This window comes from Periophthalmus magnuspinnatus, chromosome 13 (genome assembly GCF_009829125.3).
Source record: "Periophthalmus magnuspinnatus isolate fPerMag1 chromosome 13, fPerMag1.2.pri, whole genome shotgun sequence".
In the NCBI taxonomy this organism is placed as follows: domain Eukaryota; kingdom Metazoa; phylum Chordata; class Actinopteri; order Gobiiformes; family Gobiidae; genus Periophthalmus; species Periophthalmus magnuspinnatus.
Window position 1 is genome coordinate 14,036,531 of NC_047138.1, and position 27,468 is coordinate 14,063,998.

General features: G+C 41.1%; 1 protein-coding gene across 12 annotated transcripts in view; it reads right to left on the reverse strand.

The window, feature by feature from the left end:
• Positions 1–264: 264 nt before the first annotated feature.
• mecom (MDS1 and EVI1 complex locus) overlaps positions 265–27,468 on the reverse strand; it is a 165,621-nt gene continuing 138,417 nt past the window's right edge. Inside the window, exons 4-18 of one of the 12 annotated variants that reach the window (XM_033976731.2) lie at positions 24,771–24,873; positions 24,559–24,672; positions 23,905–24,016; positions 23,641–23,788; positions 22,483–22,663; positions 17,348–18,683; positions 17,150–17,237; positions 15,930–15,956; positions 9,657–9,823; positions 9,280–9,357; positions 6,820–6,989; positions 5,625–5,769; positions 2,553–2,798; positions 2,281–2,467; positions 265–2,192 (exon numbers count right to left, since the gene is read on the reverse strand). In XM_033976731.2, coding sequence (XP_033832622.1) covers positions 2,058–2,192; positions 2,281–2,467; positions 2,553–2,798; positions 5,625–5,769; positions 6,820–6,989; positions 9,280–9,357; positions 9,657–9,823; positions 15,930–15,956; positions 17,150–17,237; positions 17,348–18,683; positions 22,483–22,663; positions 23,641–23,788; positions 23,905–24,016; positions 24,559–24,672; positions 24,771–24,873 — 3,237 coding nt within the window. In that variant the 3' untranslated portion in view covers positions 265–2,057. Of the gene's footprint in view, positions 2,193–2,280; positions 2,468–2,552; positions 2,799–5,624; positions 5,770–6,819; positions 6,990–9,279; positions 9,358–9,656; positions 9,824–15,929; positions 15,957–17,149; positions 17,241–17,347; positions 18,684–22,482; positions 22,664–23,640; positions 23,789–23,904; positions 24,017–24,558; positions 24,673–24,770; positions 24,874–27,468 lie in introns of all 12 variants that reach the window. The other 11 variants (XM_033976732.2, XM_033976730.2, XM_033976737.2 and 8 more) reach the window with 11 other exon arrangements.

A 27,468-nucleotide genomic window follows, 5' to 3' on the forward strand; every position in this document is an offset into this window, starting at 1 on the left:
GGTCCAAGTTTAATTATGCACCTTATGTATGTTCTGAATAATGCAGAAGCTGTGTACATTTAGCTGCAGGCCTAACCAATATAAATGCTCTCTTTGTGTTCCAATCTGGTTCCTGCACTTCCAGTAAGTTTTCCAATGTTATGTTATTATATAAAACATAATTTACTGCTCATTCTACAAATAAATGTCTATGATTATAGCTTTTGATTTGAGACTTTTAAGAAAAAGCCAAATATAAAAATAAACATGAAGCCAAGCACATGTAAGTCCACATTGTATTCTTTTATTATTTAGTTCCTCCCACAGTACTGAATTGAAATGCATACAGTTACATTGTAGAAAGCATTAAAACAAAGTACCTCAACTTGCTGATTATGTTTTAAAATTGATTACAAACAAAATGAAAAAAAAAATCTGGTCCCTCAAAACGGGAGAATAAATGAAAACAGTCTTTTACTTGTCATTGATTGGCACAAAGGATTAACATGAACCCAACGTCACACGAGCAGACGCCGCAGAACAGATCTGACTGACCAATCATGCGCCTATGAGCAAATTAGACCTGCTGCTTCATTCTTTATGTTTGTCATTTTTACAAATGATTCATAGGAAAACCTAAGTCATATCTATTTGTCAACCAGTTAGAAAGAATAAGAGTGAATTGTATGTTTAATACTATCTGGCACTCAAATGTATAATCTACAATCCCCATGTAAGTCTGGGAAAGGCCCAGGGAGGACCTTGGCCTCCACCTGGGCTAAGAGCAGTGCTATTCAGTAAACAAACTACAGTTTGCCAAGAAATAAATACAATTCTCAACATACAACAGTAAATATTAACAACAACACCAACAAAAATGGAAACAAAATCATGATTGTCTAAAAATGAAAGACACACAAGCATGGAGAAGCTAACGACTAGCATTCAGGCTAGTGGTACTGTTGGCCGACGAGGATGAGTTCAAGGTTTTGAAAAAGATATGTCCGTTACAAAACCTGCTCCATCACTGCCCATCGGGAAAACAAACAGAACATAATGGACTGACACAAAACTTCTTCTTTCCCACTAGAGGCAGTCTTGTCTAGTGTCACAGCGCAGGGGGCAGGTGGAGTGCAGTGACAGCAGTGCGATGATTGTGCCGACACACGCAGCATGACGAAGCACCACCAAACTGCTCCGCCCTGCTCCTCTGGAATCTTTACATGTCCAAGTGTGAGCACACAGACCTCTGCTGTTCACAATCAAATCAAATGAGTCTATGTAACATTCCAGAAACATAAGAAAGACATTCAGGAGAAACAAGGATGTGTCATATTTACATTAAACATACATTTTTCAGTTATGGTGTTCCATGTTTGTATAGAAATCACATTGGAACTGTTATAGAAGAACTGTTGCTTGGAGGCTTGGACGTTGCTTTATTCACACAACAAAACAAGTAACCAATAAATTCTCAGAACATCCAGAGCTGTTGTAAACTTTATCACTAGTGAGAATAGCCTGGGTTTCACATCAAATTTACAATTTTCTGTTTAAAAAGAGTTCTCACCCAATCCATTTGACTCACTTTAAAATAGTTTGTTTAATGTATAGATAATATCAAATTGTGTGTCACTGTGTTCCATTATGAAGTGTAACATATAAGGGAATCATTAGGTTATTTTTAATGCACAAACCTCCACGGCTCAAATGTTTTGCCTTTAAGACACATACAAACTAACAATAAAACAGGAGCACATCCATCTGTATGCCCGCCAGCTGCCCGTGCTGTGCAAAACAGACAAACTCAGCAGAATAAATACAGCTATTATTATTTCAGCTTCATTTTTTGACACAGAATCACAATCCCTTTCGCTAGAAGTCCGATTTGAGTGTGTTTGTTTCGTTCATAGATGTGTCCGGGCTGTAGACCCTGTGTGGTCCGCAGTCACATGGGCCATGGTTCTTCAGCAGTCACTTTGTAGACAATCAGGGGCCCGCTCCAGTCTGCGACCCCGAAGTTTCTGTCCAAAAGTACAGGGGAGAGTGGTGGGGGTTGGGCACGGGGGTGAGGATCATCATACGTGGCTGAGGGACTGGATGGCGCTGGACTCGGCAGCGGCCCGGGCCAGGCTGTGCCACATGGAGGCGGGGCTGTGGGAGGAGGGGTGCAGGGAATCCTTGTCAGCCAGGGACAGCATCATGGCATAGGCCTGAGAGGGGGAAAAAGGACAGATGAATATATATAAATATAGCACTTGCGCTATGAACATCACTATTCCTGTATGTAAATGTGTGTACCTGAGACTTTGACTTCCTAAACAGGGGCTGCTTGACAGCCTCAGAGAGGGTTGGAGAGCTGAACGAGCCTTCATCCTCGTCTCCCTCACTCAGTTCGCTTTCCTCCAGCTTCCTCAGGTCAGAGAAATGATGCATGTGCTCCAGGGCAGAGAACGCACTCTCACATTCCTCTGGTTCCTCTTTATACCTGCAGGACAACACAGATATAAACAACTGATCTATATATATAACCTAGGCTTACATCAGTTTGTGGCATTAAAATAAATCTCTACCTCCGTGGTGAGGTTTTGCAGTTGAGGTTCAGGTCATCGCTCTGACTGAAGTTCATTTCCTCCTGAGCGCCGTCATCACTGAGGTTCCCGCGAGGTGATTGGCTGTCAGGTTTCCTTGGAGACTCTTTAGGCTCCTCGCCCTCATCTTCCTCTGCACCCAGGTCTTCTGCTTCCTCGTCCTCTAGGTCATGTGATCCGTGGCTGGACATCAGAGGTTTCTCTTCTTCGAATGGACCACCATTCAGCCTACAAAAAATAGACATAGTTGGTCAGTACAAGAGAACATTAAATGCTATATGAAATACTCCTCTAGAAATCTGCAATACTCATACGGCAATAAGTCAACACTAATATGAGTTTTGTTTTTGTTTTTTACTATTATTAACAACTGTAAAATGTATGTATGCATATGTATTGGTTACAGGTGTACTATGTAAGTTTAAGTTTGACCAATTTATTCCATAATTTTGTGACCTTTCCAAATCTGTACTTTAATTATGGAATCCAAAAGAATGTGTTCTATATGTTGTATATGGTAGTGAATATGAGGCCTGCAGCTGGGAGCGAGCAGAGCAGGAATCCCGTTTGTCATCGTGGCTCTTGAGGCCGTCTGGGCACCGCGGCTCTGATTCTTGGAGCACTTAGCCGGAGTGCTCTGTCTCCCGCCTTGTTTATTTTCCTTCTATCTCAGATTCATCTAATAGGCAAAATATTTAGCTGACAGGCCCATTTGGTGCAGAATTATGAGAACTCTGCCAACCGGCCCCATTCCTCTCTTCTGTCAGTGAGAGCAGTGAGGCTATCCAAACGGCCTAATCTATCCCTGGCTTCTCCGCGCCACAGGAAACCCACTTTTGGTAAATCATCTGGAACCACATTAAGACTGATTCTCTAATTATGCTTTGGGTCGTCTGTCGTCAGCTAAGAAAAATGTCACTTCTTGCACAAAGGCCTCAAAGATAGCACACAGAAATAAGAAGATGTGACGGACGAAGCGGTCAAAAGAGTACACCATGTAATGAAACATGGAAATAAGTTGTATTGGCCTGCAGTGCTGCAAATATTAATTTTACAGATGTGCTTCCCTGATCTCCTTTCTCCATTTGGAACAGGCACCAAAGGAACAAACCCATGTCATACTCGCCCCACTGTCCACCGCTAACCATTGGGAATCCCAGGTGTCACAATGGGGCTAGTACATTCTGTTGCACCTTAGGCAAGACACCATTCACACTCGTGCTTTGGGAGACTTGAAAAGCGCAATTTAAATCAAATGCACCATTATGAATAACACCTAATCCAAATAAACAATGTTAGTTCCAGAATCTACTGCAGAATCTTCAAACAAATTCATAAACGCTACTTCCTGGACCCATTTCTTTGTGTTGTGATGCCAGCTTTTGGAGAACCCCTAATGTTGAACCTCTCTAATCTTCAAAAAGTGTCAACAACCTAAATGTTTCATCCAATCACCAATCCCATCACTCAAACAAATCCAAACAGGCACAGTGGGTAAGGTGTCTTGCTTGAGGATACAACGGAAGATTACTTCAAGTTTGGCCTATCCACTCTCATGTTTCATATTTGTTTCCCTTCTGTCTGCCGCTGATAATGTTGTAGTCTCGCGGGGATGGCGAGCAGGGGTTGACAGAGTGCTGTTTGTGCTAAGCCTAGGCCGAAGACAGGCTCCAGAGGCTGAGTGTGAGAGCTTGGGTGATTAAGAAAACAGATTCGCTAATTACGCTTTCAAACGTGGTAATTTGCTGGGGATAAAGTATCTATCAGGAGTCGTCAGGAGCCAGGCACTTTGAAAGGAAACACGGTGCGACCCCTGACCCCTCCTCCTCTACCCTCTTCCTGTAAGGCACACATGTTGTTACCAGATGTGCTAAAGGCTAACTATGCTACTTCTTCTTGCCCTCTTTTTTTCTCTCTCTTTCTGGTTTTCTCTCTCTCCTCCTCATCATCAACAATCATACTTTGCAGTCTGCTAGATCTCTATCAGAAAATTGCCCCCCCATCACACCACAGGGAGGTACTCAAAACATATCCAAAGGCCCAAGCATCTCTGGAGTGGTATCAAAACTTTGAGAAATTATTTAAATAACGTGTGTATAGTGTTTACATAGGATTGTTTTACTCCAAAACTATTTAGATTTTTATGATTTTTTTCACATTAAATACTTTGGTTCTCAGCACAAATGTGTTTTTATTATATTGTTTTATTATTATTTTTATGCATTTTAAATCAATACTTAATTCACTGTATCAGTAGCCAAAGTGGTGACTGCTGAAACAGTAGTTGTAGTAGTAATCGTATTGTATAGTGATGGACAGATCAATACCAAACTACTGATATATCAATATAGACTGAGGTACCAAAAAGTATTGATTCTGGAAAAAGCAAAAACTTAAATACTTCACATTTCATATAATAATAATAATAATAATAATAATAATAATAATAATAATAATAATAATAATAATAATAATAATAATAATAATAATAATAATAATAATAAATAAATAAATAAATAAATAAATAAATAAATAAATAAATAAATAAATAAATAAATAAATAATAATAATACATATTTTACAGAAATACAAAAATGCATATTATGTAATGTAAATTTTAGTTTATCTTTACATATATTTATTTTTTTGATCAGTTCAAGCACAATAATAGTAAAATTTGTTAAAGAAGACTACATACTACACCATATTCTGCCTGAACAGTTCATTACTGCCAATAAACAAAATTCTTTACACCTCAAATAGTTAGTGTGAGTTTTGCAGTAAAACCGATTGACCGAGCAGTGTGATTACTTTCCTCCTTTTCCAGCATCTATGCTGTACTTGATGAACCCGGCTGGGTGGTGTGCTACGTAAAATCTAAATGGGCCATAAAAACTGACTTAGTATCTCACCATCCAGGCCCTGCGTCATGGTGCAAGAGTTCACTTCCCAGCCATACAAATGCTATTACTTGCTATTTACCGTAATGAGAGCTTTTTGGACTGCACATGTTTATTACTAGGGGTTATTAGAGCAACACTAGAGGAGACTCACCCTTCCTCGGATGGGTCTGGAGACGTTTGGTTGTGCCCTGCATTGCTGATGAAGTTTCGGATCTCGTTGAAGTAGGAGTCTTCTTTGTCGTCCAGTATGGCGCTTCCACTGTCTAATTCAGACTGAGGGGAGGACATGGCAGTGCCTACACAGGAGAGGGGATCGGGTACAGCTGTTAGTAAAAGGATTAGGATTAACACTAGATTTATATGGTGCCTTTCAAGACATCCAAAGTGCTTAACATTTCACCAATCACTTGCTCACACTTATACTAGGCAAGATGGGTCAAGTCTTGCCTAGGGACACAGATAGAACCCCACTGTGGCACCGGGTATTCCCAAGGTTCTCCCATGTTCCCAAGTTCTAACCAAGCCCATCCCTGCTTAGCTTCTGAGATCAAACTACATCGAGCGCTGACAAGGTGGTGTAGCTAATTAAAAAGATATTGTGAAGGATCTGTGCATAGGTGGTAGCCAACAATCGGTAAAACTATTCTATATTGGTATCTTGAAAAAAAAAAAACTCTTAAACTCCTGATTCGTCCAGTTCTGACTTGGCTTAACTTTTGACAAATAATCGTCTTTCATTTTGGAATTTTTAAGCTAGTCAGAAGATAAAAAGCTGAGTTGCATTTGGCTTGAATCCACCTGTCAAATATTAAACATATCCATCAGGGAATGCTAACCGGCAAAACTCAAGAATTATTTTTGCTATTAGAGAGATTTATCATCATTGGAATTAGGTATACTGACCCTGCAGTACATCAAGTGTTGCTTAGTGGATTCCATGCGTACACTGTTAGGACCAGAAAGTTGAAAAATTTTGAAGTGCAGCACCTCTACAGAAAATATTCCAATGGAGAACAATATTGACCACTTTATACCACTGACGCAATAACCCTAAAGCAGGTAATAAAAACCCTATTGTAAACAAAACTACCATCTAAATGCAATAAATACACTGCAGAATGAAACACTTTAGTAGTTTGTTTGCCTGTATAATGAGTTATACAAGTTGTTTATTCAAGCTTCTATAGTTCAAATCATTGCAGTACAGAAAAACAACAAAACTTAAAAAAAAAAATACCCATGATAAATTTTGACCCCCAAAACGATTGCTCCATCCGTCATTTATCTAAGTCAGTGTAGTAAATACGGCCCTAGACAGTGACTATAGCAACAGAATTTCCTCGTACCTGAGAGGTTCCCGTTCTCGTGCTTCTTGAGGTGTCGGTCCAGGTTGGTCTGCTGGCCGAAGCAGCGGTCACACAGATTACATTTGAAGGGCTTCTCCTTGTTGTGGATGTTACGGATGTGTCTCTGGAGGTTGGACGAGATGCTAAAGGAGCGGTCACAGTACTTACACCTGCAAGACAAGACGGTGTAGGAGTTAGAAATGTTGGTTCTGATTTGGTTTTGAGTTGTGCTGTTTGGGAACTATTTCTGTACTGAACTTCAGAATTGTTTGGTCTCATATTTCATCACTACATTCTATGCTTGGGCGAAGACCTATGCCAAAGCAATTAACCATTCAGATCTGAATATTATATCATTTGAATGGATAAAATTCTTCTAAAACTTCTTCAAAACAGGTAATGTGACTAAAACCTATGGATAGACTTTCAGGTAGAGACCCAGCAACCTGCCTGTCGCCTTGGAGATGTTATCACTTTGCCTGGAATATGTCACAGTATAGCAATAAACTTATCTATGGAGACAAACAGATGATTCCACCAAGTATGGCCAGAATAGAACTATTTACACAATGCACCTTTAATGATAGGTGGAGAAAGTAATTGATTTTTTATAAAAGAGGAGATTTTTATTGTTAAAAATAGTTTCATCATTTGTGTTTTTTGTGTTCCATTTTTTTCTCCTGCTCATACCTGGGGGAATTCTACAATTTAAAAACAACCAAGACATTCCTTCCTTGTTGGTGGGACAACTGTACTGAGGAAGGAAAGAGTCTGGTTTTCCAACAAGACACATTTCCAGTAGCTCAGGTGGTAGAGTGATTGTCCACTGAGCTGAAGGTTGGTGGTTTGAATCCTGCTCTTGAGTACACTGGTGTGAGAATGGGTGAGTGAGTGGTTCCTTGATGTGGAAAAGTGCTATATAAAAATGTGACCACTGACCTTTTTACAACTTTATGAATGGCGTGGAACATACAGAACACAAGCCCAACACACCACTCCAAAACTGCCCGAATTCACTCCAAAAGTGTTTGTTTATAAGTTTCTCAGCCGCTGCCACTTGCTGTCGCTCCCTTCTGACACTTACACTACGCAGCCCTACCAACAGCTAAGTGCCCTGGCAGCTGTACAATGTAATAAATGCGCCTGTGCGTTCTATAGGAAACATAATGGTCCACATAATGTACATCCACTCACATAGACAGTCCCAGCAGTCCCAGGCCACGTGATGGAGTAGCCTGTTTTAGGTAGACCAGCTCTGCCTCTTATCTGCAGCCAGAGCAATAAAAGTGCATTCTTCTCTCACTAAACAAGCACGCGAAATTAGACCCCGCTGCCAAGTTTCTCCATGCAAAATTATACGAGAACATTACATCGTTTCTTCTGCTGGAATTAGCTTGCACGTTTGGCCCTCCCTTAGGAACCCCCTCGGTTATCTTGACAAAAAAATTACAATAAAAAGGGTAGGTCTTTAATGGTATGCCAGGCCAGTGAGGGGAGAACGGGCTATCGGGCAGGGGCAGTGGAAGCTGGGGTCTTTGGTTGGCCTCCCCTGTGGTCGACAAGCCTCCCGCACGGTCCAGCCAACATTCCACTGGCTTAGAGACTCCGAAGTGTGAGGGGACCAGCCAAGGTTTGTTCATAATCAGAATGTGAGCAAATACAAAAAGTGTGTTGGACATGTGCGCTATAGATGTTCAGAGAAGACCCAAAGGAGGGGCTGGTACTAAGTCCTCCAATAGGAAACCATCAAATAGTGTTAATGTATGAATTCTGTAAATTGGTGGGCCAGAATTTTACAGCTTATAAGGGTGTGCAAACTATGGCCCGAGGACCAAATGTGGCCTCCAAACCAGTTTTTGTTGGCCATCAGACTTTCCGCTGAATTGTCTCAAATGATCATAGGCAGGGCTTATTACATTCTTCCACTATAACCTCAATACCATCACATTACATTTGTTGTGATACAAGCCTTTATACAAGGTGGGGACTCTGTCAAAGCTATTCAAATACACCCATGTCGCTAATGTTTTTGGACAAAATGCCCGAGGTATACTACTGACAATTCTGAATATATATAAATACAGTTGGTATTGTGTGCTTTTTATAACTGTCCTGGTTTGGTCCATAGAAGAGCAAAGGCCACAGCTGTTGGACTGGACATCAGCCCGCGCCCCTCATCAACCCCATCCCTCACCCCGCTTCCTCCCCTCCCTCGCCGCCCCGCGTGCCCCCCCACCCCTCTCCTGTCACCGCGGCGACGGACACCATTGCTCACCAACCAAATGACTTAATTATTCCAGTCTTTTACAGCATGAGAAAACATACACAAACTATGCGCTAACTGTGGACAGGATTTGCCTGGGAAAAGCTGCATGTGCTGTGAACAGATGAGCAGGGTAGATGTACTGTGGTATACAATGGAATGATGGGAAAATGGTGATATAGAATTGGGGGTGTTACCGATAGGGTTGCTCTCCTGTGTGGGTCCGGAGGTGGCGGGTCAGGTTGGCAGAGCGGGGGAAGATTTTGCCGCAATATCTGCATAAAAACACAAAATAATGTAAACTTTTTTTTTTTATATCAATTTTTTTTTTTTGAAGTGACAAGGCAAAAGTTGAGATTCATTTTGTCAGGTCTATGTTGATCTATGTTTGATAGCATGTGGATTAAAAGAAACCAATTTAGTTTGAATAGAAAAAAGCTCTACAATTTTAACCAATATCACATGAATAAGAAAACTACCATATCACAAATGTGAACCATTGAAATCCCTACTAAACTGGCTCTTTCTTGTATTCCCTGCAGCTCCAGAGCAGGAAAGTATGGTGGCGTCGTACCTGCAGGTGTAGCGCTCCTTGCCCTTTCTTAGCAGTGTCTCGGGGAGGGCAGTGGGCGGAGCTCTGAAGTCAAACATGGAGGGCACAGAACGCAGCAGGTCGCCAGTGTCCGGCTTTAGAGAACCGAACGTCTCCAACTTCTCCGCCATGTTTTCAATCGCAGACATCTGAGGAGACAGAAACACAAAGATATGTTACACCACTTTGTTATTATTGCAAAAACAAAAAACAAAAAATGCACACAGGATATTGTTGTTCTTTATTAATGCTTTTTTGTTTTGGTGTTTTTAGTTTGTTTTTTTTCTTTTTTGATGGAGTGGGATTTTCTAATAAAACCAGCGTAATTAGCATAATTAGCATCATTAGCATAATTATTATCATCTGTTCCATTAAAGGCTTTATACTTGATTAGAGGCTCTTAAAAACATGAAAAACAGAACCAGGTTTGCAGCGGTCCACACTTATTCCTCACTTTCCTAGCTCATTTAAGCATCCTAATTATTCACCTCGAAACGTTTCTAAGAGACTAAAGCGGAGTTTTGCCGCCACGCTAATCCTAACAACAACAACAACTTTTTTTTCCATTGGCACGGTTCGCTTGAGACCGCCTTGGAGCAGGTTTGTTTGGTGCGGCTCCCTCCAGCCGAGATGTGTTTCCATGCCCCAAGCACGGCTCCAGGGATGGGGCTCTGCTACGTGAGCAACTGACGCCACCCAAACATTACAACTGTTTTCTTAATAAATAAAAATCTAAATCATATTTGAATTATACTCATAATTACTATCTGTTTATATTTTGTCTGCCATCTTGTTTTTACGTGAGTCTGTGTTCTCTCTTATCCATTTATCTGTGTCGTCATTTTGACCACGCCTGGAGCCAAACTGTACCGTCCGCAGACTCCCATGGGACCTAGAACCCTCCAGGGTCCACTTTGGAGCCCTTAAACAGAGCAGTATGGTTGAAGCACCAATTTGCTCCAAAGTGAACCAATGGAAACAAAGCTAACTAGTATGCTAACAGCGCACTAGCCTTACATCCTGGTTTGCTGACGATAAAAACGATTGGTGACACATTGCTCTCATTTTGACCCTATAAGAATCACTTTTACAATCTATCTGTGCTGACAAAATCAGAAAAATATCTGTACAACCCCTTTAAGAGATTTGTGTCAATAAAAAATAAGTGATACAAGCTAGAATTCCAATAAAGGAATAACATATGTGATACATTTAATTACTTGTTTGATGATTTTGCACCCTCTGTTCCGATGACTCTGTTCTCCATTAGAGCGCTCAGTGCGAGTTGGATTGCAGCAGTAACTGACATTACATTAAACAATTTACTTCCAAGTTTGAAAAGACGAGACTTAATTGACCAAAATGTACGTAGAGCTGAAGCATGAATGCAAAAGGAAGACCTGACTTGTCTTGGCTACAGTCAACTGCCAACTTTGCCTCTCAACAGCAACCTCTCAAAACCATTCCCATGAACGCACTCTCTCTCCGTTGATGATTAATTTATTCTTTATTTGGCAGGAACCATGTACAAGCTCATGATTCTTACCACAGAAAAGATGTTTTGCCCCAGATCTATCTACATATGCATTTACTATACACAAAACTGCTCACAGCCTAAGACATGTCAATATCAGATTGACACAGCAGTGGCCAAGTTTGATTCATTCCCTTTGGCGAAAATATATGGGTGAAGAATGTTTTCGTAATGTAACGTAGAGCATGTCTTTTCCTTTTTTCCCCTAACCAGTGCATGTGTAGCTATATATGTAGGCTATGTGTGTGTGTGTGTGTGTGCGTGCATGTGTGTGTGGCAGAGGAGTGATTCATGTCCACTGGCGGGGCTGTAAACCATTCCGTGCACAATGCAGCCAGACAGCACATTCGTCAATATGAAAGATGTTGACATTACTGATCAAGGGCCAGACACGGGTAATAATGATATCGCTGCGCTGAGAGGGGCGGGGCGGGACAGGGGAGAGGGAGGGAGGGATGAGTGGGGGGTAGTTAGGGAAGTGGAGGGGTGTAGAGAAAGAGAGAGAGGATCCCAGTAGGCTTCTGCATGTTAGCCTGTCCGCACGTTTTGAGTTCCTATTAGAGATACATCGATATTTTGACTTTTTAGCGTATCGGCTATCAGCCTTAAATCGATAACACAGGCCAATATTTTGTTTTGTCCAACTGGGTGAGTTTGTAGTAAGTTAAATGAGAAAATTTGGGGAAAATAAACAAAATCAGACCCCAATATCGGCTCAAAAAATAACGCAAATGATTTTGAAATGAAGTACCCTTTGAATACCTACAGCACCACTTGTACTTTTTTCTTTTTTGTATGCATAACCTGTAAAATTGCTATCGCTATCTCCTACAATCACATTTCAAGCCATACCCTAATTTTACCACAGCAGAAAATACTCCTCTTCAGCCTATCAATCTTCTTCACATGACCATAACACCAATGTCTAGTCAAATGTATCATAATCTCCCATTTATTGCATTTCTGATTTTTTACCATTTATGTACTTTATACGAAATATTCAAAGTGTCTCACAGTCTCAACTTTTCTGTTTAATATCTTTGCTAAAAAAAAAAAAAAAATTAAAAAAAAAAAAAAAAAGTTGTTTTTGTAACCCACCTCACTCCTCTTATTGGTCAGTCTCTGCATGCTCTAAGTAACTGACCAATCACAGTGAAGTGCAGTACTGGATTAAGTAGTCAATGTTGTTACTGAAGTAAAAGTATCACATGAATTAAATCAACTTAAGTAAAAGCACTAAAAAGTAAACATATTGCACCCAAGTGTTAAAGTTAAAGTGTAAATGTAGTGATACTGATTAAAAAAAAATACATATTTTGGTTGACAGTAACAATACAAATCAATTTCTTAATCTTTCATATGAATTTTATTTGCTTAAACTCGAAAAGTTTAGTCAGGATGTTACTACGAACACGGTAAAAATAACGCTTCAAATCATATGCAAAGTACTTTTTACTTTTCAGGCCAGTTCAAAAATGTAAAGGAGTAGAAAGTACAGATACCTGCTCTCAAATGTAATGATGTAAAAGTAAAAACTATCCACTGCAAAATTGACTTAAGTAAAGTACAGATACCTAAAAATTCTGCTTAATTACAATACTTTATTACTTGTACTTTGTTACCTTCCACCAGTGATGAAGTCTGAACTATTACAAGAAGCTTTAAGTGCCTTCTAGAACATAATCAATGAAATAGAAAGTAAACCATGTTAGACTATGGAAAAATTATATGCAATTTTGTCATATATCACCCTCCCCTCCTCATTTCAACACAATTTACTTATTCTCTCTGGTTCTAACCAACGTAACTTTGCATTATTTGTCCAGGCCCTGAATTTCTACACCCATTTCTTATTCAAATTTCAACAACAAATCAATTCTGATCCAGGCCTTCTACCCTGACTTTCCATCTCCGTCTGTCCAACATCTGAGAAATAGAGAAGGAGCATCTTATAAGACAAGGGAGGAGAGAAGGGCGCTAAGAAAGGAGAGAGGGATGAATAAAGAGTGTTGTAATGCATAGCGGCAGGTTAGGCTGTTGGGAGCTCGTGATTAGGATTGACGTGCAGAGTGTAAAGTTCTTGCAGAGGGAGGATGTGGAGTGTCGGGTCCGTTTGATTATGAATATGGCAATGCCGCACGCCATGAATCAAACGCAAGGCAGGTCCAAAGAGGGGTGGGACGGGGGGAGAGAGGGAGGGAGGATGTATGAAGAAGTGGTTACGGGAAAGAGGGAGAGAAAAGCTTTCATATTTCTCTTCGATGTGCACTGTGAATATTGTCGGGGCGAGCGTTGAGTGAGGGGATAAATCTGGGGAGAGTTAGTGTGCTAAAGTTGTCAGGTGGATTGAGGGACTGATAAGATTCTTCAGTCGGACAATGGCTGTACTTAAAGTAGTGGCATTTTGGATGAAGTTGGTTAGTAATTATTTTACTCTACCGCACGTTTATGTTTTGAGGTGGAAAGACAACTCAAAAGTATGCAAAAAGACTATATTCAAAAGAGTGATATCAAAATGGTCATAAATTGTTGTTATATTGTTACAGTAAATTTCTTCATGTCTAAGTTCATAAATCTTAAATCTCGTAAATCATAAGTGTCATATTTATCATGTGTATAGTTTCTTTGCAAAAGTGGGGACATTTTTTTTTTTTTTTTTTTTGTAAACATTGAGCTGTTGACGGTTCAAAAAGTAACTTCTATGGCTAATTATTGGTTCATTCTACTACTGACTTGTAGCAGCTGATGTTTTTTAATGATTTTGTATATTTTAAATTTATTTACTGGCATAATCTTACTTTATGTTATTGTGTCAGTGGCAAGTAGTATTTTCAGTATTATCATTTATCTCAGTATATCTCTGTGGCAATATATCACTGTTCAAAATGTGTTATCATGACAGGTCTAGTTCTCAATGCATTTTAGAGCAATGAAATAAATATTTTCATCTCTCCATGCACAAATTTACAGTGTATTAATAATATATGCAAGAAAAAAAACAAACAAAAAAAACAAACAAACTTCAAGCACTTTTTTTTCTAAAATATGATCAAGAGGATTTTTTATTATTTAGTAAGGACACATTTACACTGTATCAAGCAGGCCCAGGTCTACATGGGTGCAAAAGGGTGCATGGCAAACTCATTTAAAAGTTTTGCACTCTCATTTAAGGCGGGACATATAATGACACTTAATGGAACTCCTCTTTAAAACTCAAACACACTCTGAGTCAGTTTAGTCTGGACCTGCCGCTGGTATTGACTATTTTTTTACCTCAGCAGTAAAAGTTGTGGATTTCTAATGGAAGTCTCTCAAGGTGCTGTCAAACAATTAAGCATCCATAAAACCTCCAATGGCTTTTGTAGCGGTAAATGATTTTTATATAAACTCTGTTCATTATTTATATGAATGCGGTTATCAGCCTGCTGCGGATCACACTTCAAAAACCCCTGTGTTTTTATGAGACGATGAATCAGGGTCATTATCCAGTGTTTGCCCTGCACAATGTTACACTTAAACAATTTCAAGTCATTTTTCAAAGCTTTTATATGGCCTTTTGTAGATGGACCCCCCACACCCACATTTGCCCCCCCTTCAGTCCCCCCCCTCGGGCGCTGTGTCTGTGAACTTGCTTGTTGCTATAGCGCCGCACTGGGACCGGCTGTTGATTGGCTATCTTCAGATGTCAGTGATGCTGCGAGGGCCTTAATTAGCGGGATGCATTCTCAATTGTTGATCTTTATCGGGAACCAGATGTTTGGAGGGGAGGAACCGGGCCCCCCATAACCCACCCCGCAGCCCACCCCGCACCCCCACCCCACCCCGCCAGTGTCCCAGAGAGACTGTTACCCCAGCGCTGATAGAAAGCAGCCTACCACTCGGCAGCTCCGCCATGCCAATTTGAAGGAGCGCATGGTTGTTCTACAAATAAGCAATGTTTAACGGTGGAGATAGACAACATGAAGTAGGATAAGTGGAAATCCCCATCAAAAGGCTTTTATGAGAAGGGAGTAGAGGATGTGGCCTAATTAGTCCCAAAACGGGTTGAAATCGAGCCAATCTAGACATCATTCACACTCAAACAAGAATGGCATTTTTTAGATCACATTTCGCCTAATTGTTTCTAAGAATTCAAATCAGAGATAAAAACTATATACAATTGTGGTCACGAACTGGTCAGAACATGTGCGTTGGCTGCTAGGAGTTTACATTTAAAGTTAAATTTGATGTTTTAACTAAGATTTAGTGCCCGAAAATGATAAAGAAATGACGTTTGCGTGATCGTGAAAATGATTTTTTTGTTTTAAATAATCAAAAATCACCTGCAAACTTGAGCAGACTGCCCTTTCTCAAACTTGTGTAGTGTTTATAAATTTGAGTGCACACAAAACTACTGCACGTTGAAATTAAACATAACATTTTCATAGCTTTTTTCAACTAAGCTAACAAAAATCTCATTATACTGCTTTTGCACGATGACGTCAGGAAACAGCAAAAGTTTCGCAAGTTGGCGCACACAACCAGAATAGCTGAAGCCATGCAGAATGAAAAGTATATGAATATATTTATACACTTTTGAACACACATAAACTGGAGAACTCTCATTATCACCAAAAGTTCACTATACAAGCCATGCGGATGGAAGGGTGGTGCTAGTTCTTATCTTGCCCATGCATTATGTGGGATACAGGTACAGATTTGTGTCATAAAGAGGAACTTACCCAAGTCCTCTGATCTGGCAAGCGAAACTGAGGGGAGGAGACAGAGGGACAGAGGAGGCAGTCAGGACGAGGAAGTAGCCAATGAATCAACACCTTTTGATTGGACACATATGCGTTTTCGGGTAGATTCTGGTCTGCATTATTAGCTCTATATGAGCAATGAGCCGGGTATCTGCAGAATTATGGTTGCCTATAATAGCTCCCAACACTTCCTAATGTTCAATAAACTCATTATAACCGGCTACAAATGTGATTCCTCTATGTAATCTTAGCCGGTATAGCTTGGCAGTAAAACCTCCTGCCAGGAAATAAAGAGCTGAATCACAAGTTTATGAAAAAAAAAGTTCGTAGCCTACTTTTCGATTCTCCAAAACTGAGTCAAGTGAACCCCTATACTAAGAGAAGGGGCCCCGGTCTGGTCTGGTCTGCTCTTGCTGTTTCTGGGAATGATTTGTGTGTCCAGACATCATAAAGTCATAAAGATGGCCTAAGCACTCTGTTAGTGTTTCTACTGATAGGACACCTCATTAAGGCCTGTGGGATGGCCATGTGGCTGCTGCCGGCCCGGACCCATGCGGCAGTCTGGACAAGGGACATAAATCAGACAAATGAAACAGCCTGTAAAAACCAGACCTGAAACGACCAGAGAAAGAAAGAACGAAAAAAAAAGATTGGTACGCTTGAGAAAGTGGTGTTTTCACTTTCCCTATGAACCGTTCTCACCCGCAGGCTAAGAGTGGACAAATGAACGTCAATGCAACACTTCATAGCACAGACACTTGAGCACACGCTACTTAGCTCAAAACACGACAGCCAACCGGGGGCAGATAATAGGGCTTTAAAAGCGTGTCATTTTTTTACATTACAATCATAGACACATGATGTGAAGACATGCCACACTGTACCCCTTTCTTGCTGCCACATCTGTTTTACATAGCGCCAATGGTCTTAACAGGCAAAGACCGGAGCCACATAGTAATACCCATTAATGCTGTATGGTCAACTCTGAAAAGCCATTCTGAGTTACTGCTCCCTATAGAGAGAAATGTGTAATATCTAGACTGGTTATGTTGTCGTAAAACTTAGAACTATGGAATGACCAGCGAATGTGGACGAGCAAGTCATAAAATGACAAAGTATACTCAGTTTATATTCGTATTAATCATAATTGCACACACATACTCTGTAATTGTACAATCTTCAATGAGAGAGAGGCTCACCTGGGGATGGAAGAGGAACCCTGGAGCTGGCCGCATGTACTTGTCCTTCAGCGTCTCAAATGGATCACTCATTCTCCTCTTCTCAACCCTGCTAATGGGACATTTCTATCAGCTCTTAACACACACTGAACTGCATATAGGGTCCATGAGAGAAATTAATGACAAGGAGAGGTTGTGACTGTTGAGTTAAGGCCATACCTGTAGATTGGGTCCATGAAGAAGGGAGTGGGTCGGGCGTGCTGTAAAGAGGTGTCAGCTTTGGGGACATCCAGCACAGCCTTGCCTTCATCATAAGTCTTCTTGGTCTCCTCTTCTTTCCCGCTGCGTCCTCGTGCCCGCGGCCCCAGGCTCAGGTCTAGAGGCTGGTCCTGGTTGGTCTGTGAGGACTCTGGTTTGGAGGGGACTAGCACCTCACACTTCTCCTCCTTGCGCTTGGTCGTGAGGTCAAAAGGTGACTCTGTTTTGACCTTTTTGGAGTCTTCCCCAGGAGACTGGGGCTGACCCTTCAGGCCTGGAGGTTTGAGGTCTTTATCTTGGAATGGGTAAACTGGAGGAGAAAATCCAGGGAAGAAAGGCAGTGGGAACATTGAGGGGTAGGGCAGAGAGCCCACTTTCTTGTCCTGGAGGCCAGCTAGTCCCGTTGAACCAAAGTACTTCTCTGCAATAGAGGCTATAGCCTTGATAGAATCGTTGACAGCCCCTGTGACGGCTGTGTGCTCGTCCAGCGAGGAGGGCATCAAAGAGGGGCCCGGGAAATCTTTAGCAGCACTATTGCTAACCAGTTTTGGACTGTGGGAGCTTCCCTCACTGGCCTTACGTTTGGACACTTTACCATTCTCCCGGGCAGCCCCACGCTCCCTCTCACTGTCCATGTCACTCTCCAGCTCAGAGCCCGATGTGCTCTCCAGGTCACTGCCACTAGGAGTGCTCACATCATCCAGATCGCTACTCTCTGATTGGTCACTTGGCTTGATTCGCTTTGTTGAGGTGTGAAAATCAGCAGGAGTCATCTGGGTACGAGGAGAGCCTCCGTCTTTACGCAGAGCCTTGAGAAGCTCTTGAGAGTCTTGAGCCCCAGGGCTGGAGGGGAGCAGCTCTGGCCCTGACCCTGGTGTGTGGTGCGGCTGTCGTACTGGGGAGGTGGTGGCTGGAATGAGAGGAGGCCGGTGGTACAGTCCAGATGGGAACAGGCCAGGAAAACTGAAGGGAAATGCAGGAGCTGCAGGGAAGGTGAGCCCACCATGGTGACGGCTCGCACCAAAGTAGTCAGCCAGTCCAGCACTGCTGTGGCCCATGGCCAGGGCGGATTTGTCCAAACCAGGGGCACCAGGCAAGGGCATGCCCTGGGCAAACAAGCCCCCGGCAGTGAAATGGTTCTTCCCCTCACAGAAGCGCCGGTGCTTATTGAGGGACGATGTCGTGCTGAACATCTGCCCACAGTCTTTGCACTTGATCTGTGTGCGGCAATCTGCGTGCATGCGCTTGTGACGACACAGGTTTGAGAACTGTGTGTAGGACTTGTGACAGACCTCACCTGCACAAACATGGAGACAGAGGAGCAGTGTGTTAGTACAGCGCAATCACAAATGAATGTCACATTATATTAAAGGTTTATGTTCCACCATCAGTAAAGATCAGCTAATCAGCGATACAAAAGTTCCCATTTTTAGTTTGTCTAAATAGTGTCAATGTTCAAAGCTGAGCTCAGAAGAAGATCACACTAATATTCAATATGTTGACCCCATTTATGACCCACTTAACTGTTTGGTGGAAAACAGACCTATGACACAATAAAAACTTCAGGCTAAAAAGGCAAATCATCGGAAATACAGCATATGAATGATATGCATGTGTTCCCATCAGTAGTTTCCAAGTAAAATGGGAGTAGGTGTGTCCAGATCCTGGCATTGTCAGAGGAACTGTTTGGTTGACAGTGTGACTCAGTGACTACCACTCATCACCTGCACATCAAACCCAATTCCCATGCATGTCCAGCCCCATTGTCCTCCCAGGGACGCTCCCAGGGACTCCGTAAACAATCGCACACAGACACAGGGGACACTGCAGCACATTTACACTGAGAAACTGATAGACACACACAACACTGCAGACATAACCTTCCACACACACACATTCTCAGCCGCGCTCAGTACAATGGCGCTATTTTAAGTTTGCGAAGGAAGTCAAGTTGAATGAATCCTATCCTGGAGTCCGGTTCCCAGGGACAGGTCTCACGTCCTCTCCCCTCGGCTGTCCACCCCTCAGCCCCCTTCACCTTGTTCAGATATCTGTCCCTCTGTGTCTCAACGCTGGTTCACCTTCCCACACCCAGCCCACCATGTCTCCATGTAACCCTTCCTGACCCTGTCCCGTGTACCGTGGCACAAAACAAAGCTATGGCCATTATTTGTCTGTCAAAATTATCTAGTACCACCATTTCCGATTCACAAAGAGCACTATAGAGGCCAAGTACATATTGTTTTCTCATGCTAGCTTGATTGACTATGCTAATAAAAGTCAAGAATGCACTGGAAGATGTCTCGGTTGTTGTTGTTATTGCACTGTAAGCTCCAAGAGACATTTCGCAGATCAGATACAATACAGCTGACACATCAGTGGTACTTTGATCATCTCCTAATGGTAGAAAGCGGTTCGAACCAGAGCACCATGATTGATTTCACTCACATTGTTATTAGATCTACAAAATGAGGATAAGGAAGTGGTTAGGATCTTGGTGTGATTACACTTCTGCATACTTTGGATGACTTCCAGACACAAGGTGCACAAAAAGCGATTTGAGGGAATGGGGAGGAAGAGCTGAGGGGGGAAAGTGCGGAGAGTGCCAAATATTGCAGCCAACTTTGGATGTTATGTAAATCTAAAATATATCTATCTAAAACATATATTGTAATGTTAATGTTAAAGTTAATTGGTATGAGTTATCTGTGGTTGATGTAATCGGGGGAGAATGAAGACAAACTATTTTGGAATAAATAATGCATTCTTTTTGTTGTTCCCAATTGAACACTGTGGGGTATAAAACAACACATTTCAACAGAGCATTTTCATAGCACTTAGAGAGTTTAAATTAGCTGTAAACCTGTCAACAATGTTTCAAGATTAATTATTCAACAGTAACCAATGTTTGTGTGTATTTGTGAGTGAGCAGGTTCCATTCTGCGGCTTAAATAAATAATATAAAGTACATTTTAATAAATATAACTGTGAATAACTGTATATAGCCACAGTGTGAATTAATTAATGAATGAAGAAATAAATATATATTCTCTCAGGTGATGTGAAAAGTTTGAGATTTGAAATTCTACTATGCATCTGCAGGTCTACATAAGATTTGATAATGAATAAATTGTGAACTGGGTTTATCTGTCCCACAATAATGCAATTTGAGATTTGAAATTGTAGAGTGTATCTTCTGTAGACCTATCCAAGATTTGCAAATGTATAAATTGTGTTTTGAATTTACATTTCCAACAAAACGCAGTCCAAACACTGTCAATCATCGATCTCTCCCAGACACCGACCATGTTTCAGGCTTTCCCTTCTGTTCTTTTTTTTTCACACCCCCATTTGCTGTTTTAAAACTTGCATATTTTCTGCTGATTACACCAAATGGACTCTCGTTTTGAATGCGCACACGGGAGAGGCCATGTGGTTGCCATTTGCGAGGAATTGTGCATCGTGCAGTGTAAGCTAGTATCTGCACTCATTTTCTACGTGTGTGAACGCTGCCAGCTTTCCCCCAGCTTTGAGTTAGCAGAGGTCAGGCGGAGATGCAAGGGCGAAAGGTCGATGGTGAAGGTCATAATGCTTTAGGCTGCAAGGTGGCGGAGGGGTCAGAGGTCGAAGTGTGTTTAGGGCTTGGAGTTAGCGGCTAGCATAAGGAGATGAAACTAAAAATGTTAGCGGTGCAATGTTTTCCAAAAGCAGGTCAGGTGAGGTCAATAAAATGGGTTTGCTTAAATTTCAAGTGGGAGTGGGAGATTGACATGCTATCTTAAAGGCTAGGGACGCAGATTCAGCAGTAGTACGCCTTGCTCAGACTGCACCTGGTCTCTGTTGCGACTCCTGCATTGGACCGGTTTTGTTGCAGTTCGACACTCACATAAAAACCGGAGGCTCTGTTGTGCTGTTGAGGTCACCGCCTTGGAAGCTGCATACGTAAGACTACGTGTTCATGTGATAACTATTTATTTATTAAGGGAAAAGGCTTGCGATCGGCTCTGGCGTCTGGCAAAAACAGACTCCCAACAAAGGGCCACGGCACCTCCGCTGGCTCCACCAGACTGCACAGCATGCAGTCTGAGCTCCTCTCGTTACCTGTAATTATACGGAATACTTGCAGCCACTGGGCTGGAGCTGTACATGTGCAGTCTGAGTGTGGGGTAAATGCTGATTCAAATATGGCCTTTGTTTTATAAGAAATCGAACTGCAGGTTGACGTTGACATGTTGTAACAATACTAATCTCAAATGTCATTCCTTTACAGTGTACAAACGTATGTACCTACATGGCGTTGCAGGAATATTGTTAGTTGTTTTACATCTGTCCCCACAAAGAAGCAGTCAACTTATTATGATGTCATAAGTCTGTACCCTGTGTCAGAATGCTTGTATTCATACAAACATTAAGGTGATATGGCTGAGTTTAAGCATCAAATGCCCAGAGAGCCATCTCTAGATTTTGACCTAGTATCTTGGTCAGGATACAGCCTTTTGTACATGTTCTGCATTCATCTTATATACCGGTAGTGCTTTTCCAGATACTTTAAGTCGCTTTACAATGTAGTACATTATTCATTCACTCTCTATCCAGTTGTGGTAAGCTTCTATTTTAGCCACAGCTGCCATAGGGTAGACTCTTTTGGGTGGAATGCCTTGCTTAAGGACACAACAGGTTTGCCACTGGCGTCCCACTGTTACATGTACATTTACATTTGGTTGATGGAGAAAAACCCATCCAGACACAGGGAGTCCATGTACACTCCAAACCAAAAGGACTCACATGGTCCTGTAATAAATCTGGGGACCTACTGGCTGTGAGGCGAGCGAGGTAGACACATCTTCCACTGTGCCACCACACCACAAGCAAACAATTACTTTTAACTGCAAATATGCAGAATGAGCTCATATAGTACAAATTTATGACATCATATATGTAACTGTATTTCTTCGGGGATCAACCTGTTGACTACACCAACCCTGTAAATCAACATGCACAACCAATTCTACCATATATAAGCTGTGAAATGGTTAATATACCATAGATTACATAAACATAGTGAAAGTATGGTTATGATTTGAGGTCAGACTTACATAGGTAGGGTCTTAGTGACTTACACATGAAGGGCTTGACACTGCTGTGGATGTGCTTGTGCTGCTTGAGGCCTGACGAAGTGGCGAAGGTCTTGCCGCATTCGGAGCAAGCGTGTGCCCGAGCGCCCACGTGCTGCGAGCGGATGTGCCTCTGCAGGTTACTGGGGTCTGTGAACACCTGCTGGGGGAGGGAGCGTACACACAGGACTAAAGTTACTATCAGGTTTCAACTTAAGGGAGTGGATGTTGCTATGTGAGATGCAAAATAGACAAATAAGGCTGGTATAGAGCGTGTACATGTGAAGTTGTTTTGCTGTGCAGTCAAACTACAACTGCTACTGCAACTACTATTACTACACAGCGAGGGACGAAGAAGGTGATTTGAAAAATACTGGTATATCGGGTGTCCACTGTTTCAACAAGAGCAAGAGAGTAAGAAAAGGCTGGGAAGAGGTGACGGACCTAATGATGGTGAGGTTGTCTTGATTTAGTGTTACTACTAAAATTTTTATTGTGATAATAAGGAAAAGGTTCAAGACTGGATACCAATTTTGATACCCAAATGGTGATTAATGACTTTCTTAGACGAGAATGTAATTTTGGGTAACATTTCCTAATAGGGCATATCTTCAAAGCATTTATAAATGAGCTAATCATGGGTTGAAAACACTCATTAACAAATGTTTACTAATCATTTACTATTATGAAGTGTTACCTAATTTTTAACATATCTAGGCCTTGTAAATTCACAAAAAGTCACATTTTGTCCAGTTTGTTTATTTTTTCAATACTGTTACTTGTTCAGATGAGTATGTAGTTATGATACTAGTTTTAGCATCAATTAGTATCTTGGGGATTGATACTTTAAAAACATAAATTGAAATCAAAGTGCATGGATTAGATCAGAAAGACTGGATCAAGATTTGGGTGTTTCTTTACATTAAGGTCTATGATGAGTTTTGTACATTTTGCAGACACAAGATACCTTTGCATGACATGTACACGAACCATGTATTTTCAATTTGGAGATAAGTGGGATTCCCTAGCTAACTTCTACCTTTATACTGTCCTGTCAACAATCTTGTGACGTACTCAGGCTAAACATACTGGGATAGCCTAATGCCACAATGTTTGCATCACATCGTGTCATGACTTTACCTTTGAGCAGTTTTCACATTCGTAGTGTTTGCCGCTGTCATGTGACATCTGATGGCGAATCAGGTTGGACTTCCAGTTGAAGGCTTTGGGGCACTGGTCGCACTTGTACTCCCTCTCCTCAGAGTGGGACAGGATGTGGGCTTCCAGACTACACACAAAACAAGCAGGTTGTTAATTATAGTTCATTTGTCCATTGTCGTGTCGTGTTACGCATTCAGCTGATGCCATTGAAATTAAAGCAAGTCCCAAAAAAAGATCCTATACCTCTGGATATCGGGGAAGGCCTGGTCGCACTCCTTGCACTCGTGGAACCCTTGGGACAGGTGCAGTGGTCGGAGGTCTTCAGGCTCCTGGGCTTTCAGATCATTGTCTCCTCCTGAGGGAAAGAGCGTATACAAATGTAGGACTCGAACGCTGATCCTGGCTGATTGTATAAATTTAGATTGTAGTCATGACAAAAGCAGTTACAGTTCTATGTTTGCTGCTGGTAACGCATACCCCAGTTGTGTCATTGGGCAGAAGAAGATCCCCATTGTTTTTCATATGTAAGATAAAATGTATTCATATGTTTTGTTATTTATTTCTTTACTATTAGTTGAACCTAAGACTGTTCTCATCCCTGTGACGATCTGCTCTTTTGGCGATACCCCCAAAACGTGATTCAATTTCTCTATATAATGCAGATACTTTTTCCCTCCCTCTTTGATAACTGGTTAAACTCTGTGAGGCTCTGAGTGAGTGACAGCTGGATATAGCCAATCACAGTGTAGCGTGAAGTTTCAAAAGAAGCAGGCGACTTTACTTACTTCCAAAAAGGCAGCAGAAAAAAGTGTAAATAAAATCAAAATCATGATCTTCAGTTTTGCCATATCACTCACCCCTAGTTGAGCCTTGCAATAATTTTATTACTAGTCATACCTGGGTTGAGGAAGGACACCGGAGGCATCCCACACGGCTGCTTCTGGTGGTCCAGGAGCTGGGAGCGGGACTCAAAGTGCTGGTCGCAGTCTTCACAGCGGTACTGCCTCTCCTCTGCACACAGGAGAACGAGCCATAGGTAAATATTAGCATTAGCGACTCACAAGAAAACACCTCCCCGACATGACCGCGCGAGTGTGAAGTGAACCAACCGTGGATATCGGGGGCCATACTGTCACATGAATACTCCTCAGCCTTCATGAAAAGTAGCAGCTCCTCACCGGGGAAGATCTCGCGAGTGACTTTGTAGAAGATCTGGAAAACAAGAGAAATAATGTTATGTTTGTGTTTATGTAAGGTTTGAATAGTGAGGCTTGTCCAAATATGCAAAATTGTAGACACATAAATCTTCAGTTGTCAGCGCTTTATTCAAATTGCAGACAGAACGCAGAGGGGAGAGGAAACGGCACCGGAGGAATTGTTTCTTAGTAGATCATCGCAATCTTCTATGTCAGATTTTTTCATTTTGATACACTAGTACTAGTATCACATTTAAACTAATAGTACCATTTTGGTGATCAAACCTAACTCTTACCAATTTAATGTTTGTTAATAGCACTGTTGTTGTTAGTCCACTACTACCAATACTACGTCTGATACTTCTAATACAAGTAGTACTACAACAATTATGCTTATTACTACTACCTTATTTTTACTATTTCTCCATTTACACTACTACTGTTGATGCTATTATATTACAGTACTACAACTATTGCAACTACTACCATCACCATCACCCCCACCACCACCACTACTACTACTACTACTACTACTACTACTACTACTACTACTACTACTACTCTTATTGCTAGGACTACTACAGTTAGGCTTATTACTATGCACTATTTCAAGTATTTCTACAATTATTTAAACCAAATTATACTTCTACTGTTGTTGGTACTACTAAAGAAGTACACTATTATTATCATTGCAAATACTACTACTACTACCACCAGCACCACCACCACCTTTACTACTACTATTGCCACTAGTACTACTACTACTGCTCCTGGTACAACTATTGCCACCAGTAGTACTACTACTGCTCCCACTGCTCCTCCTCCTACTCCTCCTCCTACTATTCCTACTACTACTTCTACTACTACTACTACTACTACCTGACTGGTATGAATGCTGTAGTTAATCAAAATGCAAAACCAAAATTTCATCTTTAACAAATAACAACATGTATATTTTGTAAGTTTAGTTGTGTTGATGGATCAGCTGACAGAGCAGGGCATTGTGGGATTTCCCGGGCTCACACAATGGCCTTTCTCCATGAAACAATCATGTCCGAGTTATTTCTGTCGATACAGCGCCTTCCTCCTGTGTGGACGTGATAGCAAATGCAAGGAATTTATTAGAAATGCGAAACGGAAGTCTTCTGGGAAAGGCGCAGATGACAAGTATTCGCCGTTCATTGAGAGAATTCCTGGCCGGTATTCCTAAGAGCATTCCCAAATCTGGTGAAGGAATTTAGTGTACTCAAGTGGCAGGTCTATTATTTTAGCTTAGGTAACATTGTTCTGTAACTTGACAAATTGTTACAAGCTATATTTGTCCTATAGTAAGGTACAAAGAGTTCTGTAGTTCAGGGTTTTTAAAGGGAGATGTTAAGAGCACGGGTGGAGTTGATTAAGATTCATATTTTTTGTTTGAGAATTTTGAGAAGTGGGGACATCAGTTAATACAAGGACACAAGGCGGTCAGTAAATTGTTATTTTGTTGAGGTCTGGCTACCATTCTGTCTACATTCGGGACATTACAATTGGACCAAACTTTCAAGATTTTGTGACATTCTTTAGTCTCAGAGTGTTTCTGCGTATTTTGAATTTCCACAAAATAACATAACAAATATTTAAAAATAAGTCATAAGTCAGTAATAAGTCATTTTAAACATTTTATGGAAAAGGTCCTTTATTATTGCAGTGGTTATTAGCAGTATATTATTGTTAGCTGACCATAACATGACTGTATTGTGTGTGTGTGTGTGTGTGTGTGTGCGTGTGTGTGTCTTTCCTGTTGCTGTCACCTCTGTACATCCCATAATAATGTTATCATTTAGAGACAGTCAGTGTTTCGATAACTGTTCCGCTCTGTGAGGATGATACTCAGGATCAGGCTGTGCAATTAATCATACTTCAATTGAAGTCAAGAGTCAGTGATTTTTAATTGTCATGATCAGCTTGATTCTCTAGTCCAAGTACAGTTACTACTACTACTACTACTATTATTACTACAACAACTAAAATTACAACAACTACTGCTACTACTACTACTACAACTACTACTACCACTTACCCTACTACTTCCACTACCACTACTACTACAACTACAACTACTACTGCTAAAACTTCTAAAATTACTACCACTACTACTACCACTACTTCTACTACTACTACTATTGCAGCTACTATGACCACCACTATTACTACTACTACTACTACTACTACTACTACTACTACTACAACTATCAGTACTACTGCTATGACTATTTGAATTCAGAGGTCAAAAGCCAATCTTGGAGTACACTTTTGTAGTATTCTATTGTGCATAAACAGCAGTCATTAAAAGTATGTCTTGTTCATGTTCTGGAAATTAATATTTTTTAATTTGTTTTACTTAAAAAAAAAAAAAAAAAAAATCTAATAAAAAAAAAATAAGAAGAAGAAAATTATAATTGATCAACATGAGGGGAAAAAAATTATGTATTTTATATTGTCTAACCCTAATGTGAAAACAAGGAAGTGTTTAAAAACCTTACAGTAGGCCATTGCAAAAAAAAAAAAAAAAAAAAAAAAAAAAAAAATCCCCGAATAAAACCTAAAATCCCATAATGCCTCTATTCCT